The sequence below is a fragment of the Accipiter gentilis genome, chromosome 9 (assembly GCF_929443795.1).
Source record: "Accipiter gentilis chromosome 9, bAccGen1.1, whole genome shotgun sequence".
Lineage (NCBI taxonomy): Eukaryota > Metazoa > Chordata > Aves > Accipitriformes > Accipitridae > Astur > Astur gentilis.
The window spans coordinates 3,786,429-3,801,146 of NC_064888.1; the positions used below are offsets into that span (position 1 = coordinate 3,786,429).

Genomic DNA, 14,718 nt, shown 5'->3' on the forward strand with positions numbered 1-14,718 from the left:
CTTGCAGCCTCCCCTCCCCGCAGGTACGCCCGGCGCTTGCACAAAACCACCCGGCGCTTGGTGCCTGACTCAGAAGTGCGGTTCCTGCTGTCGGAGAGCGGCAGCGGGAAGGGAGCAGCGATGGTGACGGCGGTGGCGTACCGGTTGGCGGAGCAGCACCGGCTCATCGACGAGACCCTGGCCGAATTCAAGCTGACCCACGAGCAGCTGCTGCAGGTGAAGAAGAGGATGAGGGCGGAGATGGAAGCGGGGCTGAAGAAGAAGACTCACGAGACTGCCAAAGTGAAAATGTTGCCCACTTTCGTCCGCAGCACGCCGGATGGGACAGGTAGAGAGGCATGCCCTCGCCGGAGCGAGGGCGGTGGTTCAGCTGAGGGGTGCCCAAAATGGGCTCCCAGCGGTGGGGTTTGGATTTGCTGGAGGGTGAGCAGGTCTGGTGCAATGGAAGAGGAGCCTCCCGAGTGGTGCAAAGGAGGAAATCTCAGCCCTGAGCAGGGCAGCCTGCGCTTGCCCTTGGGCTGGTTGCTGGCAGCCTTGCCCTATGTCCTTGCCCGAGGGTGCAAGCAAGCCCTGGCCTGGGGGGAGAAAATCACAGCTGGGCTCCCGATCCAAATCCATCCGAACCCTGTTCGCAAGCCTGGGCAGTTCTTCGCATTTTAGGGTGGCTGGCCAAATTTCTGCTTTCTCTCAGGGAACAGTTGTATGGGTCCTCTTTCCCTTATTGGTTTAAAACCAGACCAACAACCACAAAAAAAGGAAAAAAAACCCCAAAAAACAAAACAGGGCTGTAATAATCAGAGCAGCATCTAAAATCCTCCTTTCGTGAAGATCTACCCAACTGAGTTTCTAAGAGACTTTATATCAAAGTGCTTTCTGGGGAAAGCACTTTTTTAGGTTTTACTTATGGTTCTTTAAATATATACACATATTCTTTTACAGAGAACGGAGACTTTTTGGCACTTGACCTTGGAGGGACAAACTTTAGAGTTTTGCTGGTGAAAATCCGCAGCGGTAAAAGGAGAACAGTTGAGATGCACAACAAGATCTATGCCATTCCCATAGAGGTGATGCAGGGAACAGGAGAAGAGGTGAGTATTTGTGTTTCTCTTTTGCAGCACTGCTGCTTTTTAAATACCTTTTTAACAGCGTGTAACATGTACAATTTCAAATGCATGACTTTTCTCTTTAAAGCTGTTTGATCACATTGTTACCTGCATTTCTGACTTCCTGGATTATATGGGGATAAAAGGCGCACGTCTTCCTCTAGGCTTCACCTTTTCCTTCCCTTGCAAGCAGACCAGTTTGGATGCTGTAAGTTCCGTAGTATCTTTTGAATCTGCTGTTGTGCTAATGCTAGGCCTGATTTCTCTGCCTTCATATCATCTACGTGACACTTACAGGGAGGTTGTACAAGGGGAGGGTTCATGCTCTGACCCTGACCAGTACAGCTGCTCCTATAAATAGTTCCTTTAAAGGGAGCAATGCAAATGCTGCTCAGCCCATGGCTGTGACAGATAAGAGCATTTAAATTTCCCACAGTGGTGATATCCCTTTTTTAAGGTACCATGTTTTTTTCCAGTCGTATAAACCTGCTGGACAGTGATACTTCCCTGCTTTTGTGAGCAGTAAGCAAAAATCCATCCCTGCTGCCAGTGCCTGTTGCCCAGCTGATCTGGTCTCACCGGACGGAGCGGATGGACCAGGACCTGCTCGGCTATGTCGCCCTAAGGGTGACAGTGTAGCCTGCAGCATGTCCCTGCCAAGCGTACCCTTTTTCTTTTTGCTTTCCTGTTTAACTCCTTCACTGCCACATACTTCCACCAACTCCACCTGTGCAGCTGTTAATAGTTTCCTGTCTACTTAGCGCTTTTTTGAAGAAAGGCGTATGTTCTGTCACGCTTATTTTTTTGAGTTTGTTGTTTCTGTCACTTTTTTGAGTTTGTTGCATTGCTCTAGAAATTTGGAGACCAAGCGTGATTAGTTGCTTAAGATGCAAATTCCACGTATGTAAAGAGATAGTCATTTTCATAGAGACTCTTCTGTGTAACCTCACACTAAAGCATTTGAAATATCAAGTGTACAGAATATCATTTGAGTCTTAGTGAAAATAAGATGAATATTCATGTATAAGGAAGGAGGAAATAGGCAGTGATGTTAGGAGCAGCCTTCAAATGTCCAGCTCTAGAATGATGTCATCTTGCTGATGATAGGAGGCTTGGTCAAGCCAGGGAGACTTTGGAGTGTGACTGAGAGAGAAGACAGGTTGTTCAGCAAAACGTAGCACCCATGTCGGTGAATACTGGAGAACCTCCTCCTTGAGCTGAGGGCCCCTATGAGTCTGTGTACTGACTGACCGTAAATATTCATGGCCATTTGCTGGGACTGTGGGGTGAGAGCTGGAATGTGCGATAACCTGTGGTCACCTGTGTGGAGCGTTGTGATTTTTGTGCTTTTACAGGCTGGGGAGGTGGGTGCACGCAAGGAAGTAGTAATCAGATAGAAATGCTCAGTGATTGTCCCTTGGAGGATTGTAGGATTTGGGGGGCAATCTGTAGTGCACCAGGAAACTTGATAACCTATTTTCTTTCTTTTTAGGGTATCCTTCTCAATTGGACAAAAGGCTTCAAAGCTACAGACTGTGAGGGAGAAGATGTGGTGTATTTGCTTAGAGAAGGAATTAAAAGAAGAGAGGTGATTTTCCTTTGGTTTTGTCTCCTTTTTCTCCTCCTACTTCTCCCTCCCCTCCAGATTTGACAGACCTCATGGGTCAGGATGGCTCCCTCTCTCAGGGTTTCTGCTCCTTGAGGACGCGGGCTGTGCCTCCTGTCCTGCACAGAAGGCGTTTGCCTTGCAGCAGGTCCAGGTACAGCGGCCTCCGATGCCACGTTGCTGTGCTGGTTCTGATGCTTACATGTAGCCTGACCATCACGTAGGACAGTCTAGAGGGTACACACTGGAAATGGGAGAGTTCAGCCGCCAAACCGAAATTGCTACTCAAAATGACTTACACTGGGGATTTCGTTTCATTGCTTGTTTGTTTTTTTCCCCAGAGGCTTCTAACTTTCTAAATTTGGTAGAACTCACAAGGCTTCTGTCAAACCCTGTGGCAATTTTCACTGCATCAGAGCATGAAGAAAGCAGGAGTTTTCAATATAGTGATTGTAGGAATGCACCTCAGTGCACCCTAAATGACGGTTTCCCCCCCCTCCCAACCCTTATCTCGAAAAAGCCTGAAGCAGCTTAGCCAAAAATTTCTAGGAAGGGAAGAAAAATAGCCTGAGGAGAGCATTAATCAGTGAAAAGGAGGTCTTAAAAACCTTTGCTACTGGATTTGCTACTGCACTGCTGTAATACAGAATGGTAATAGCCCTCTACCATGTGCCTATATACAAGATCTGTACTTAGATAAAGCCAAAGAGAATAGCCAGGAATATACTTTCTTCTGAAGACATAGTCTATCCTAAGTAGAGTACGCAAGGAGCCTTAGCTACCTGCTGGTAGATTAAGTTCCTATTTTCGCACGTGTAAAATCAGGCTGGTATTTTCAGTTGTTTGTTTCCAGTGTATTTTGACAGCTGTGTGCTCCTTTTGTGTCCCCTTTTGTGTGAGGGCTTGCCCCAAACCCAGAGTTCTCACTGTTGTATTTCTCTCTTCCAAAGGAGTTTGACTTGGATGTGGTGGCTGTGGTGAATGATACGGTGGGGACAATGATGACTTGTGCTTATGAAGACCCAAACTGTGAAATCGGACTCATTGTGGGTATGTGTTAGAGCTGCTTTTTCTTTGGCACTTTTTTATTAGACAGCATGTCCACACATCTGTCTGTGTGCTCACGGAGACATCCCTGTGGTTAACTGAAAATATAGCTAGGGTGTCCAGGAGTGAAAGATTTTGAGATTAACAACTATCCCTTCAGAAGCAAGCGGCATGAATTGTTAAGAGCAGAATTCAACAGCCAGCTTAGTTCTGTCTACAGTCAGTTGAGATAAGCACAGGCTGTAATGCTGAACAAATCCTGCCTGTTTTATCTGGGAAAAGGCACTGTGCTGCTTGTGAAGCAAGCAAGCAAACGTGGGCTCAGGTAGCCTCACCAGCTCCTGGAGTATCTGTTACTTTAGCCCATGAGAGTTTCCCTGCCGGGGCGTTCGGGTAGCCCACAGCTTCCCTCGAGCGTGTGGTCTCTCAGAATAAACTTGTAAAGCACAGCCACAATTCCCGCATGGCATGTGATGGAAGGCTCTGATAGACAAAGTGCAGCGACTGATAGCTCCCTTCCCAGCAGGGAGACAGCTGAAATAATTCCACAGGCAACTGCCGATGCCTTTGCAAATGCCACGCTTGGGGTGCCTGAAGCATGGGGTGGTATGAATTCCCAAAGCTCTCCAGAGAAATGAGTTGTCGGTGGGAAAGAAGGGGACAAGGCACCTGCAAGCTGTAAGAACGCTTTCAGTTGTGAGGTGGCTTGTAGGAAAAAAAATAAAATGCCACCAATTTCTCCTCCAGACAGTTGGAAAATGTCCAGGATGAGTCAGCACAGTGCAGTGTGGGTAGGAAGCTGTGTCTGCGCAGCTCCGTCGGTGCCGTGTTTTCAGGGACAGAGTTCCCTACAGGAAGGACACCATGTCCTTGGGGTGCTGAGAGCATCGTCTGAGGACCGTCTCCTGCAGCCCTGCCAGAAATGCTCTCCAGCCAGCGTGTCTGCGTGCAGAGCAGGGGTTCGGAGGTGTATATCTGGGATAATGAGAGCGAAAGCCCCGGGGGTCTGACAGCTCCCTCTGCCCTGCCTGAATTGCCTTGGCCAGATTGATGGTGCTTGCTGAGGAACCTGCATGAGCTGGCAGTCGCCCTGCTCCTCCCCAGTGCAGGGAGGTGGGTGAACTTCCCTGCTGTTGCTTGGCAGGGAAATATATTCTTGCAAGGATGAGTTCATGTCATGCTGGTGCCTTGTCTCTGCCTGGTGCCACCTCTCCCGCCCAGGAGAGCCGATGCTTTGAGCCTTCCCTGCTGAATACTTTGGAAACTGCCACTGATGAGACCAGGTCTCTGCTTTTCATCTGCTGGCAACAGGAGATCATCTAAAAGCCCGTCCGTCTAACAGCCTGTATTGAATAGGTATCCACGTATTCAGGCAGGCCTTACTTAGCTCATTCTGGATGACGAGACTTGGCATTGGGAGGTTGGCCAGTGCCGATGGTCCACAACTGGGTTTGGTCTGGTTTGGTCCTGCAAACCTGGGTCTCGGTCTGCAAGCCCAGACTTTCCCCCTCCAAGCCCATGCCGTGGCTCAGCTCTCCTGCAGCAGGTGATTACTGTGGGAGGATCTATTTTTGCTCAGACTTTATTGATATAGTACCCTAAAAAAAGACCACAAAGATCAGCAGAGACTTGCTGATACAATTGGTGTAGAATCTGTGATGCAGGTTTAAATGAGCGTTCAGTAGGCAATTTCAAGAAAACTTTTGCCCCAGGTAGCAGCAAAAGTTGCCTCTCTTTGCTAATAAAGCTTTGCTCCCTAAGGTCTCTGTGTACATGGAGCACTTTGTAGTTGCCACGCTCCTCAGGATCCCCTTTAAGCAGAATCAGATATGGCATCATTTCAACATGGAAGTAACTTTCCTGCTGGAGAAACTATTTAAGCAATTTGAATCAGCAAAAAACCAAGCAAAAACTTAAAAAATACCCCGCAATTAGCTGGTAAAACCCTTGGGGTTTTCTTTGCCCCATGCCTCAGAACTTGCTGAGGTTTTCAGTTTGGCAAATTTTCCCCTGAATTTTGTGGGTCTGTAGGCTTTGTGGAAGGTGGTTCCTAACTTCAAAATCCAGCTGGTTGCTTGCTGTGGTTTTGGGTTCAGAAGCACACGAGGGGTGGTGTTCCAAAAGTGCTGCACTGCTGCTCCTCCCTGTAGCATGGGACCCTCAGCCCAGCTGGCCTGGGTGAGCCTCTCCTCTGAGCCACCCTGAGCGGTGCACTGCAGCAGTAATATTCTCCTTCGATTTAGGATTATTGAAGATTGCGGGGGCGGGGGGGGGTTGTGACATTTCAAATGATGATTTTACTTCACCATTCAGAAAAAGCACTTTCAAGGTCCCCCAGAAGGTTTTGTCAGGGCTGTTGTGCTTGTTTTAGTGTTGCTTTGTTCCAAACAAAGAGTAATTTCAGTATTTTCTTCTTTCAGGAACTGGCAGCAATGCTTGTTACATGGAAGAGATGAGAAACATAGAGATGGTGGATGGTGAGCAAGGACGGATGTGCGTGAACACGGAGTGGGGAGCGTTCGGGGATAATGGATGCCTGGACGATATCAGGACAATATATGACAAAGCAGTTGATGACTATTCACTAAATGCTGGAAAGCAAAGGTACTGCAGGATAGATGGTGTGCTAAGTATAAGCCAGGCTGCCTTAAATGCTTTTAAGAGAGAATGGTATTTCTCCCAGTTGGAGAAGGGAGAGGTTAAGAGTGGAAAATGACTGCAGCCCTGCTATCCTGTGGGATCTCCTCTTCTGTGCTTTTTCTGGTCACTGCTTTTTTGCAGCTTATTTGCTGCCATGGGACTGCAGCAGGGTTTTTGGTGAGAACTTCAAGAGACCCTTTTTCTCATCCTGCGTGGTACTGAGGGGGTTAAGATGCCTTGTCGTTCTTTTGCTCTTGGTCTCAGTTTAATCTCTTTTAGCTGAACTCTGTTCATAGAAGGCTCTGCCTCTAGAAATCCTCAGCCTAGACGAGGCTCAGCATGGTTGGAGCTTGGAGCTGCTGAGTCTGAAGCAGTCAGGAGCTTTCTAGCAGTTGCAGCCAGCTCTGACTTCAGGCAATTTTCTGGATGAAATATGTCACTTTAGAGGACCTGCCTTTCTTGGCCCCTTTTGGGGGCCCAGCTCTTGTTCGGGCAAGTGCCTTCCTGTCCCCTTCAAGAAAGGGCTGACAAGGAGGTGTACCCAGCACCGATAAGACTGGGCTGAGACTGCTGCATGCCCAGACTACAGTTTTTCATAATTTCTCTGCAGCAATGCTTTGACGCCAGGAGCTTTTAAAAAGATTTTGTGATTAGAGTAAATCTGCCTGAAAACCTGGGGGATGCAGACAAGTTGGCAGGTCCCTTGGGAAGCTCTTTAGAAGTTAGGGCACGAACAGACCCAGAGAGGCAGATGCTGAGCGAGCTTGATGCAGCGGCAGAGATGGTGTGGACTAAGCAGCCAAAGGCAGTAGCGGAGACTGCCAGAGGGAATAATTTATTCCAGAGAGAGTTAGGCACTCAAGAGGAAGGACACTTGCTGAGTACAAGCCTGAGAGAGCTCCTAATACTAAATGGACTGTGTGGCCTGCTTCCAGCGGGATGGCGTGCTGGGCTCTGCTCAATCCAGGGCAGAAACCCTGCTTTAGGGCTTCAGGAGGTGAAATAAAGGATGGATCACTCAATGCACTTTTCAAGAAATGGGAAAGTGTTTAGTTCTCATTTGTAAGGGCACAGCTTACGGACCCCAAAATGCTCCATTCAGACCAGAACGGTTTGGAAGAGGAAGGAGCGCAAAGCAGATTCCTGCCCTCCTCAGCACAAGGCTGCCCTGTACTTGTGCCGAGCATCCCTCATGGACCGCTCCTTGTGTGCTGGGAAGAGGTCTGCAAGTGGAAGGTATTCCCTCTCTCCAGCCTGGGGGCAGGCCTGCAAGTGGGAAACTCGGGTCCTGTCTGCAAAGTGGGGGTCAAGGGGTTCAAGCCAGCTTGGTTCCTCGCTCTGGTTTTTGGACTACTGGAAACCAGGTGCTGGAATTAACTGAAAAGCATAAACCAACCGTGGACCCCCAGCTTGCTAGTTTACAGGTCAGCGATCCTGCGAACATGCCGGACATACTTTTTCACATGTTTTATCTTTCACAGGTTTTGCAGCACAGGACTCCCTTAGAAACACTGCGCTCACAGTGACTGTACCTTGTGGTTTTCCTGTAATTTTCTGCAGGGAGCCACTGAGCTTTTTCTGTGGAAGACTTCAGCTGTGCTTCAGGAGGGCTCCCAAATGTTGTGCAGTGGAGACAAGTTTTCCCTGGGGTCCACTCAGGGCTGTCACTGGGGGATGCGTGGCAAATCTGGCTTTCATCTGGGCATTGTTCTGCTGCCTGGCAACAGGTTTTCATTCCTCCCATCTGGGAGAAGTACCAGCCATCATTAACAACAACCTGGCTGGGGGAACATGGTAGTGAGGATTAGACAGAGTGTTTGTAGATGGGCTCACAAGGCTTCCCACTGAGTCTTCATGCTTTTTCTTGCGCGGTTTTTCTAGTAAATGGCCATTCTGTGTAAATCGGATTGCGTATTTCACGTCCCCAGTGTGTGCGGGCAGGACACCTGGCTGATAACGCAGCTGCGATGCTGCCTTTGCAAATGTGAGCAGCGTCCCTCTGAGCTGTGCCGCTGTCTTTCATTGCAGGTACGAGAAAATGATCAGTGGGATGTACCTGGGGGAAATAGTCCGCAATATTTTGATTGACTTCACCAAACGGGGGTTCCTGTTCAGAGGCCAGATTTCAGAGACGCTGAAGACCAGACATATCTTTGAAACCAAGTTCCTTTCTCAGATTGAGAGGTAAGAGCACTGCATGGGGGAGGCTGTTTTGAGTGAAATAGTGTGGTAACTAACGCTCATCTGGTGACACTGCTGGAGGGGAGGGACAGCTGGAGAGCTGTCTCTCTCCGGAGAGGTTGTGTGGTTCTCCAGAGATAATTTTGGTTTCAGTAAGAGCCTGCGCATGTGCCGGAGGACTCTTACAACATCACCTGAATTTCTAATGCTCGCTGCTGAATGATGGGAAGGGCTGTCAGGGATTCCCTTACTGTATCATTTCATTTGCTTGCTTGGAAATCAAGACATTTCGCTGTGCCCCTTGTGTGTCTAGTTATAATTGTTGAACTGAAATAACACTAGCTGAATGAGCACTTTTTTACTGGATATTTTTGTGTCTTTGTTGCTCGGACTCTGTATTTTAAAGCAATCTCTGAGTCTGTTGAGTCTTTATGGGAGGAAAGACCCCAGGCTGGTCATGAAAAATATTTTCCTGAAATGTCCTTTGGTAAGAAAAGAGAAAGGGAAGCAATGAAGAGCTGGTCTTGGAGCCTCCCTTGCTGCCTGCGCCCCTCTCCTGCACTGCAGCATGGTGCTGGGGTGAATGAATTTGCATTCCCCGAGGTCTCTCGCGCTGGCAGGAGAGGCTGCTGCCTGCTGGGGTGCACGGATGCTGGGTGCATGTGGGTGGCAGCGGCTCGACTGAGGAAAACCTTTAGTTTAACACTGTGCTCTTCTGCTTCTGCAGTGACAGGTTAGCCTTGCTGCAGGTGCGAGCCATCCTCCAGCAGCTGGGGCTCAACAGCACCTGCGATGACAGTATCATCGTCAAGACTGTGTGCGGAGCGGTGTCGAGGCGAGCAGCTCAGTTGTGCGGTGCTGGAATGGCTGCGGTTGTAGATAAAATTAGGGAGAACAGGGGATTAGAGCACCTGGAGATAACGGTTGGTGTGGATGGGACTCTGTACAAACTACATCCACAGTGAGTATTCACCGTCTCAGCATTTTTTTGCCCGGGATCTGTAGCGCGTTGCTTGTATATCCTTTCTCTTGATGCACCAAACCAGTCTCTCTTATTTGCTAGGGTAAGAGCCAGGGCAAAGAAGTCTTAATCGGGGGTGGTCAGGGCTTTCTGATGGGCAACGAGAGGATCAAGAAGGACTCGTGAAGGATTCTTGGGGCAGTTACAAACTGAAGGGGACGCAGCTTGCTGAGCAAGTTGGAAGCCGCACAGCAAGGGAGAGATTTCTTGCCGATGAAAAGGCAGTGACAGAGCAGTGCTGAAATGCTTGGTGCCTCTTTGGAGGACGTTTCTTTCTGTTCAGTGCGTAGAGGAGATGGGCTGCTGCGAAGCAGCGGCAGGTGAGGGCAGGGGTCTAAAAGAGCTGGCGGCAGGAGGAGGAGAGGACTAGTGCCCATCTTTGGTGCGTATGGAGGGAGATGGGTGGGATGGAGGCAACTGTACGTGGTCTCTTCTCTCCCCTTTGCTGTGGTGCTAGCAATCCGGGTTCACCCCGTGCAGACAGAGAGGCGGCGGTAGGATGCAGGTGCTTTTTTCCCCTTAACTCCCACTGCCCCCAGTCTTCGAATCCACCCTAGTTTCCAGCGTTTTAGTTCTTTCCCCGGTGAAAGGGGGGGCACCGCAAAGGCCTGTGGCAGTGCCACGCTCTGCAGGTGCTGCGGGACCTCCGTCACCCACTGCCGTTGTTTCCTTTCACAGCTTTTCGAGGATCATGCACCAAACAGTCAAAGACCTGGCACCCAACTGCGACGTGACCTTCCTGCTGTCAGAGGACGGCAGCGGGAAAGGGGCAGCGCTCATCACAGCGGTGGGATGCAGGCTTCGTGATGCCGAGCAGAACTGAACTCCACAATCCTAGCCCCGATTCTGTCTTGTGAGCACTTTCTCATAAAGCAGCGACTGCATAGTCAGAACTGGTAAAAACCCAGAACTCACTGCTTTATCGGGGAAAAAAAACAAAACAACTAATGACATAAAAATTAGGATACAAGATAGAATGTGTGCTGTTAATAATATCTCCTGTTTCTGGACCCCAATCTGCATGTTTCTTATTCACCTTGTTGGTACCTTCCCCATCTGTAGGTCATGGAAAAATCAGTCTATAATTTCTGCAGCTGTCAAAAATCAGTTGTTGTCTGAGATGAAATTGCCCCCAAGTGATGTGCGTTGAGAGCTACCGTTGCATCGTACCAAATGTGTTCTTTGCAGCATCCTGTTAAGCGCACTGCCAGCACGCTGACCACCAGACCTGGGTGTTGATGCTTTTAGTGAAGGAGAAGCAACAGTTCCCTCCTGCATATCTACCTGCTGTTGTTTCGTCTAAAGCGATTGTGAAAACATTATGGTGTGTCAGCACTGTGCACGCACGTAACTCTATAGTGGGACTTGACAATGCGACTGACTTGCTTCCTTGATGCCTGTTTTGTCATGGTAAAAGTAAACGCCCTTGTCCCACAGACCTGGTTCCACTGGTATTTCCCATTGCTTCTGTGAATAGTGTTGTGTTACTGGGCGAAATCTGTCACGTTTCAGCAAGAAATCCCTAAAGAGTAAAACAAAGTGGTTGGTGATTGGGGTAATCCAAATCTCCAGACCCGGGAAATCGGTAGATTTATGGTCCCTCCATGGGCTGTGCATCGGTAGATTTATGGTCCCTACACGGGCTGTGCTGTATTCTTCTGTTTAAGAGTTCTTATAAAAAATATTTTCTATCTCTTCTTGTTAGTCTAGATCAGAGCACTGCAGCTGCCCTTCTACTGAATCTGCAGCTGGACAGTGTCACTCGGATGTGTATACTTCCGTCTTTCGCCTTAAATGGGTATTTGCTTCCATGCAAAGCTTTAATCTTTAATACTCAGCCACTCAAAACACAAACACTCAGCTAGAGTTAGTGATCGGAAAGGAATAGGAGGGTTTGATTTTGATCTTGCCTTTGAGGACCCGGGTGCGTAAACTAAACAAACCACAAAGCCAAAATCGGACCCAGCTTATTCCAAGGACTAAAGCAACAACGAAGATCATATACACTTGGTGTATCCTGTTCTCTGTCGAGTCGATGCCATTATTATATTTGCATACCAGTTGCATTACTTAAATTGAGAAGCAGTTAGGAAGGCAAACGCTGAATAACATTTGCAAGTCACACCACTTTCTGCAAAGAGGGAGACCGCACAGTAGTCCTTAATTCCCGCTCTTCTACCAAAAATGAATTTGAGATGTCTGCATGGTTTTCCCTGCTGCCTTTTCCCGCAGAAAGTAGATGGAAATTTGCCGGCTACTCCTCTTTGTCCTCGTTCCACTCCCCTAAGATTTGGATTGCCCTACCTATCGATAACATTTCAATATGCATTATGGTGCACTGTGAGCGAATGTTGTAAAGTAACATGTGAGTCACAAACAGTCATTGCAGCTTTAAGTGTGTGTCTACCTGAAAAATTGCATGCCTAACTGGTTTTGCAAAGGTAGAGAGTCTTTTTACTTTGCACACTAGTAGCTCTGATACTAGTGTTACGTGATACTTGTGAAAATATTAAACTTTTTTGATGTGCGTTAACTGGTGTTTAGTGGTTCTTTCTGGAAGAGGTGCTGTTGGCTGGTGGCTTAGTGCTTTGGGAAGAGCTATTGTGTAGGGAGAGCTGCAACCTAATCCCAGTGGTGCCTGCGTTTTGTGTGTGTGTTTTTATTCCCGGGCATTCGGGGTCAGATTCAAACAGGGTGGATTTCACCCAGGTCCCCATGCCTCGTGTTTCCTAATGTAGTTCAGCAGAGGCACAGAGCTGACAACGCCCAAATCTTAGGGGCCATGTAGCTTGTCCGGGTGCATCTGCAGTGCAGGAAAACCTCAGCCCACTGCACCAAAGCCAATGTGATTATATTAGGCTTTGCCAGATACGCAGTGACGGATACATCACAGTCGCTTTGTCCCCACAGAAGTCTGATGCGTGTCAGAGTCCGTAAGCTCCTTGTGTGCAATGGGGTTAACGTTTGCAGAATCACAGTGTCAGGTGCCCGTACACCGCTGGTTTGCAGGTCCTGTGTTGGAGTTGCATACGAAAGCCCCTTTTGCATACGCTAAAGTTGTCCTTCTCCCGTAACCCATTTTACGTTACAGCCTGAGTAGTCTCTGACACCCTTGATGTGCAGCTATGACCCCAAATGGGAGACAGAAGAAGGTGAGAAACTTTTTGGGCACAGGGGACACATTGCATTTTAATTGCTTGAAGATTTGCAAGTCTTATGCCTGCCACGGGCAGTGCTGTAGGGGTGGTGTGAGCTGTGCCTGGGGACCTGGGTTTGGAGCTCTTCAGCATCTGAGGGCTAGGCTCAGTGCAGGATAGAGGATGAATGAGAAGTGGAAGTTAAACTTGGTCTCAGGGTGACTGTGAGTTTTGGAGATGCTGGCATAGGTCGCTTTGTTTATTGGATCCAGCTCATAACAAATAGGGAGTGAGTTTGTGTTTCTAACAGCGCAACTTTTCCTACTGTGGACCGTAGGTGATGTACTTGATAAGACACGGCAGTTCTTTTCCAAAGGGAGACCTGGTGGGATTTCCATTTCCAGACTACTTCTTACCCCTAGGAAACTGTTCCAAGTGAATCACAAGCTATAACTGTCGGAAGAAATGTCTCCAATGTTATCCAAGCAATGACTGAGATGTCTTACTTAAAGCTTTTAGGCTTGGTGAATAAAATCATAGTCCTCTTAATTGTTAAGCTGTAATTACTGCAATATGAACACAAAAATCTTATATTTCCTGGGGAAAAGACCATTTGCATACCACTGTTGTAATGTCATCCGCTCCTTACTCCTCTGGGGGTTCTCTCAGAAGCCTTTTGAATGGGTTTTAAAACAAGCAGACTTTGTTTTGTTTTGTTTTCTTAAGAAAATAGCAGAAGGCAAAATAAAGTGTTTCTGAACTTCTGAACCCCGTTCTGTGCTTTTTGTTCGTTCCTTTGCCATAAAAATGAGATGCTTCAAATGTTTTTCTTAACTGACTGCAGGGACTGCGTTGCTGCTTAGAGCACAAATAACTGTGCGGAGGAGGGATTTAATGCTGACCCGGAGATGTTTTACTGCTGCGTGGTTTTTAATCGTGTCTATATTTATATGAGGAATCGCATGGATTTACCATGGAGCACGGTGTTCCTGTTACCTCATATATCACAGGAAATCACGTAGTCTGCCTTGGCGTGCCTTTTCTTCCAGTATCTAACCAGGGCTCAAGAGCTTCTCCGCTTCCTTAACTGTTGCTGTTTCTAGCGGAGAAACTTCTCAGGATCTGCAGTGTGAGTCCTTCAGGGCACGGGGAGTTTTGCTTGCACCCTGAAGAAATCATCCTCTGCTTTCTGCACCCAGACGAGGGAGAGATGCCTTGAGCTGTCAGAAAATGTCGGTGCCTGTCAGGGACTGCACGTGCGTGATTCTTGGGCACCTGAAATAGGCTCTGACTGGCTGTTAAGACGTGGTGGAAGATGGGATGCTCAAGATAGGCCTGTTTGGTCTAAAAAGATCCGCGTTAGAAAGCTGCGGGATTTAAAGGGTTTAAAGCCCTTACAATCACATCGGCTGGGCATGGGAGAGGTACAGCTTACGTATATGAAATAGTGAACTCTGTGTGTAGGTGTCCTCCAGTTCCTCGGAGCAAGAGTCTGCAACCTCTAGTCTGATCCCAGAGATGTTTGCCTTGCAGAGCGTCCCTCCCAAATTGTTTCAAATCCCTTCAGAAGAAAGACTCGGTGGTGGTTGTCTGTAACTAAGTGCCTCTTACTGCTCTCCCTCTGTCCTGCGCGCACCCCAGCAATGCGGTCTCGAGAACAGCGGGCTGGGTGGATAACATCTAGGTGAGAAACTACCTGCTGGAAGGGTTCGAAAGAATGAACTTTTTAAGAAGGGCATGTAGCCCTGTGCTCTGTTGTCCCATTAGCGAGACAAGTTTGTTGGGCCTCTGTGTAACGTAATTGTTCTCCACAGCAGCCAGAGAGGTGAAGATGATTAAGTGGAGAAGGAAGATATATCTGCTGGTTCCTGTATTGAAACAGACTTGGGAAAATCACGTCCCTGAGCGCTCTTTCAGTTCAAGCCACGAGTCTTTTCTCTGAATTTACTGCAGAACTTAAGTCTGGCAACGCTTTGTAGTTTT

General features: G+C 48.2%; 1 protein-coding gene across 2 annotated transcripts in view; it reads left to right on the forward strand.

The window, feature by feature from the left end:
- Positions 1-13,503, forward strand: part of LOC126042703 (hexokinase-1) — a 50,243-nt gene extending 36,740 nt beyond the window's left edge. For both annotated transcript variants that reach the window (XM_049810248.1, XM_049810249.1), the window contains 9 exons: positions 24-328; positions 940-1,088; positions 1,192-1,311; positions 2,596-2,691; positions 3,660-3,759; positions 6,177-6,360; positions 8,425-8,580; positions 9,305-9,538; positions 10,277-13,503. In XM_049810248.1, coding sequence (XP_049666205.1) covers positions 24-328; positions 940-1,088; positions 1,192-1,311; positions 2,596-2,691; positions 3,660-3,759; positions 6,177-6,360; positions 8,425-8,580; positions 9,305-9,538; positions 10,277-10,421 — 1,489 coding nt within the window. In that variant the 3' untranslated portion in view covers positions 10,422-13,503. The remainder of the gene's footprint in view (positions 1-23; positions 329-939; positions 1,089-1,191; positions 1,312-2,595; positions 2,692-3,659; positions 3,760-6,176; positions 6,361-8,424; positions 8,581-9,304; positions 9,539-10,276) is intronic.
- The last annotated feature ends 1,215 nt before the right edge of the window (positions 13,504-14,718 follow it).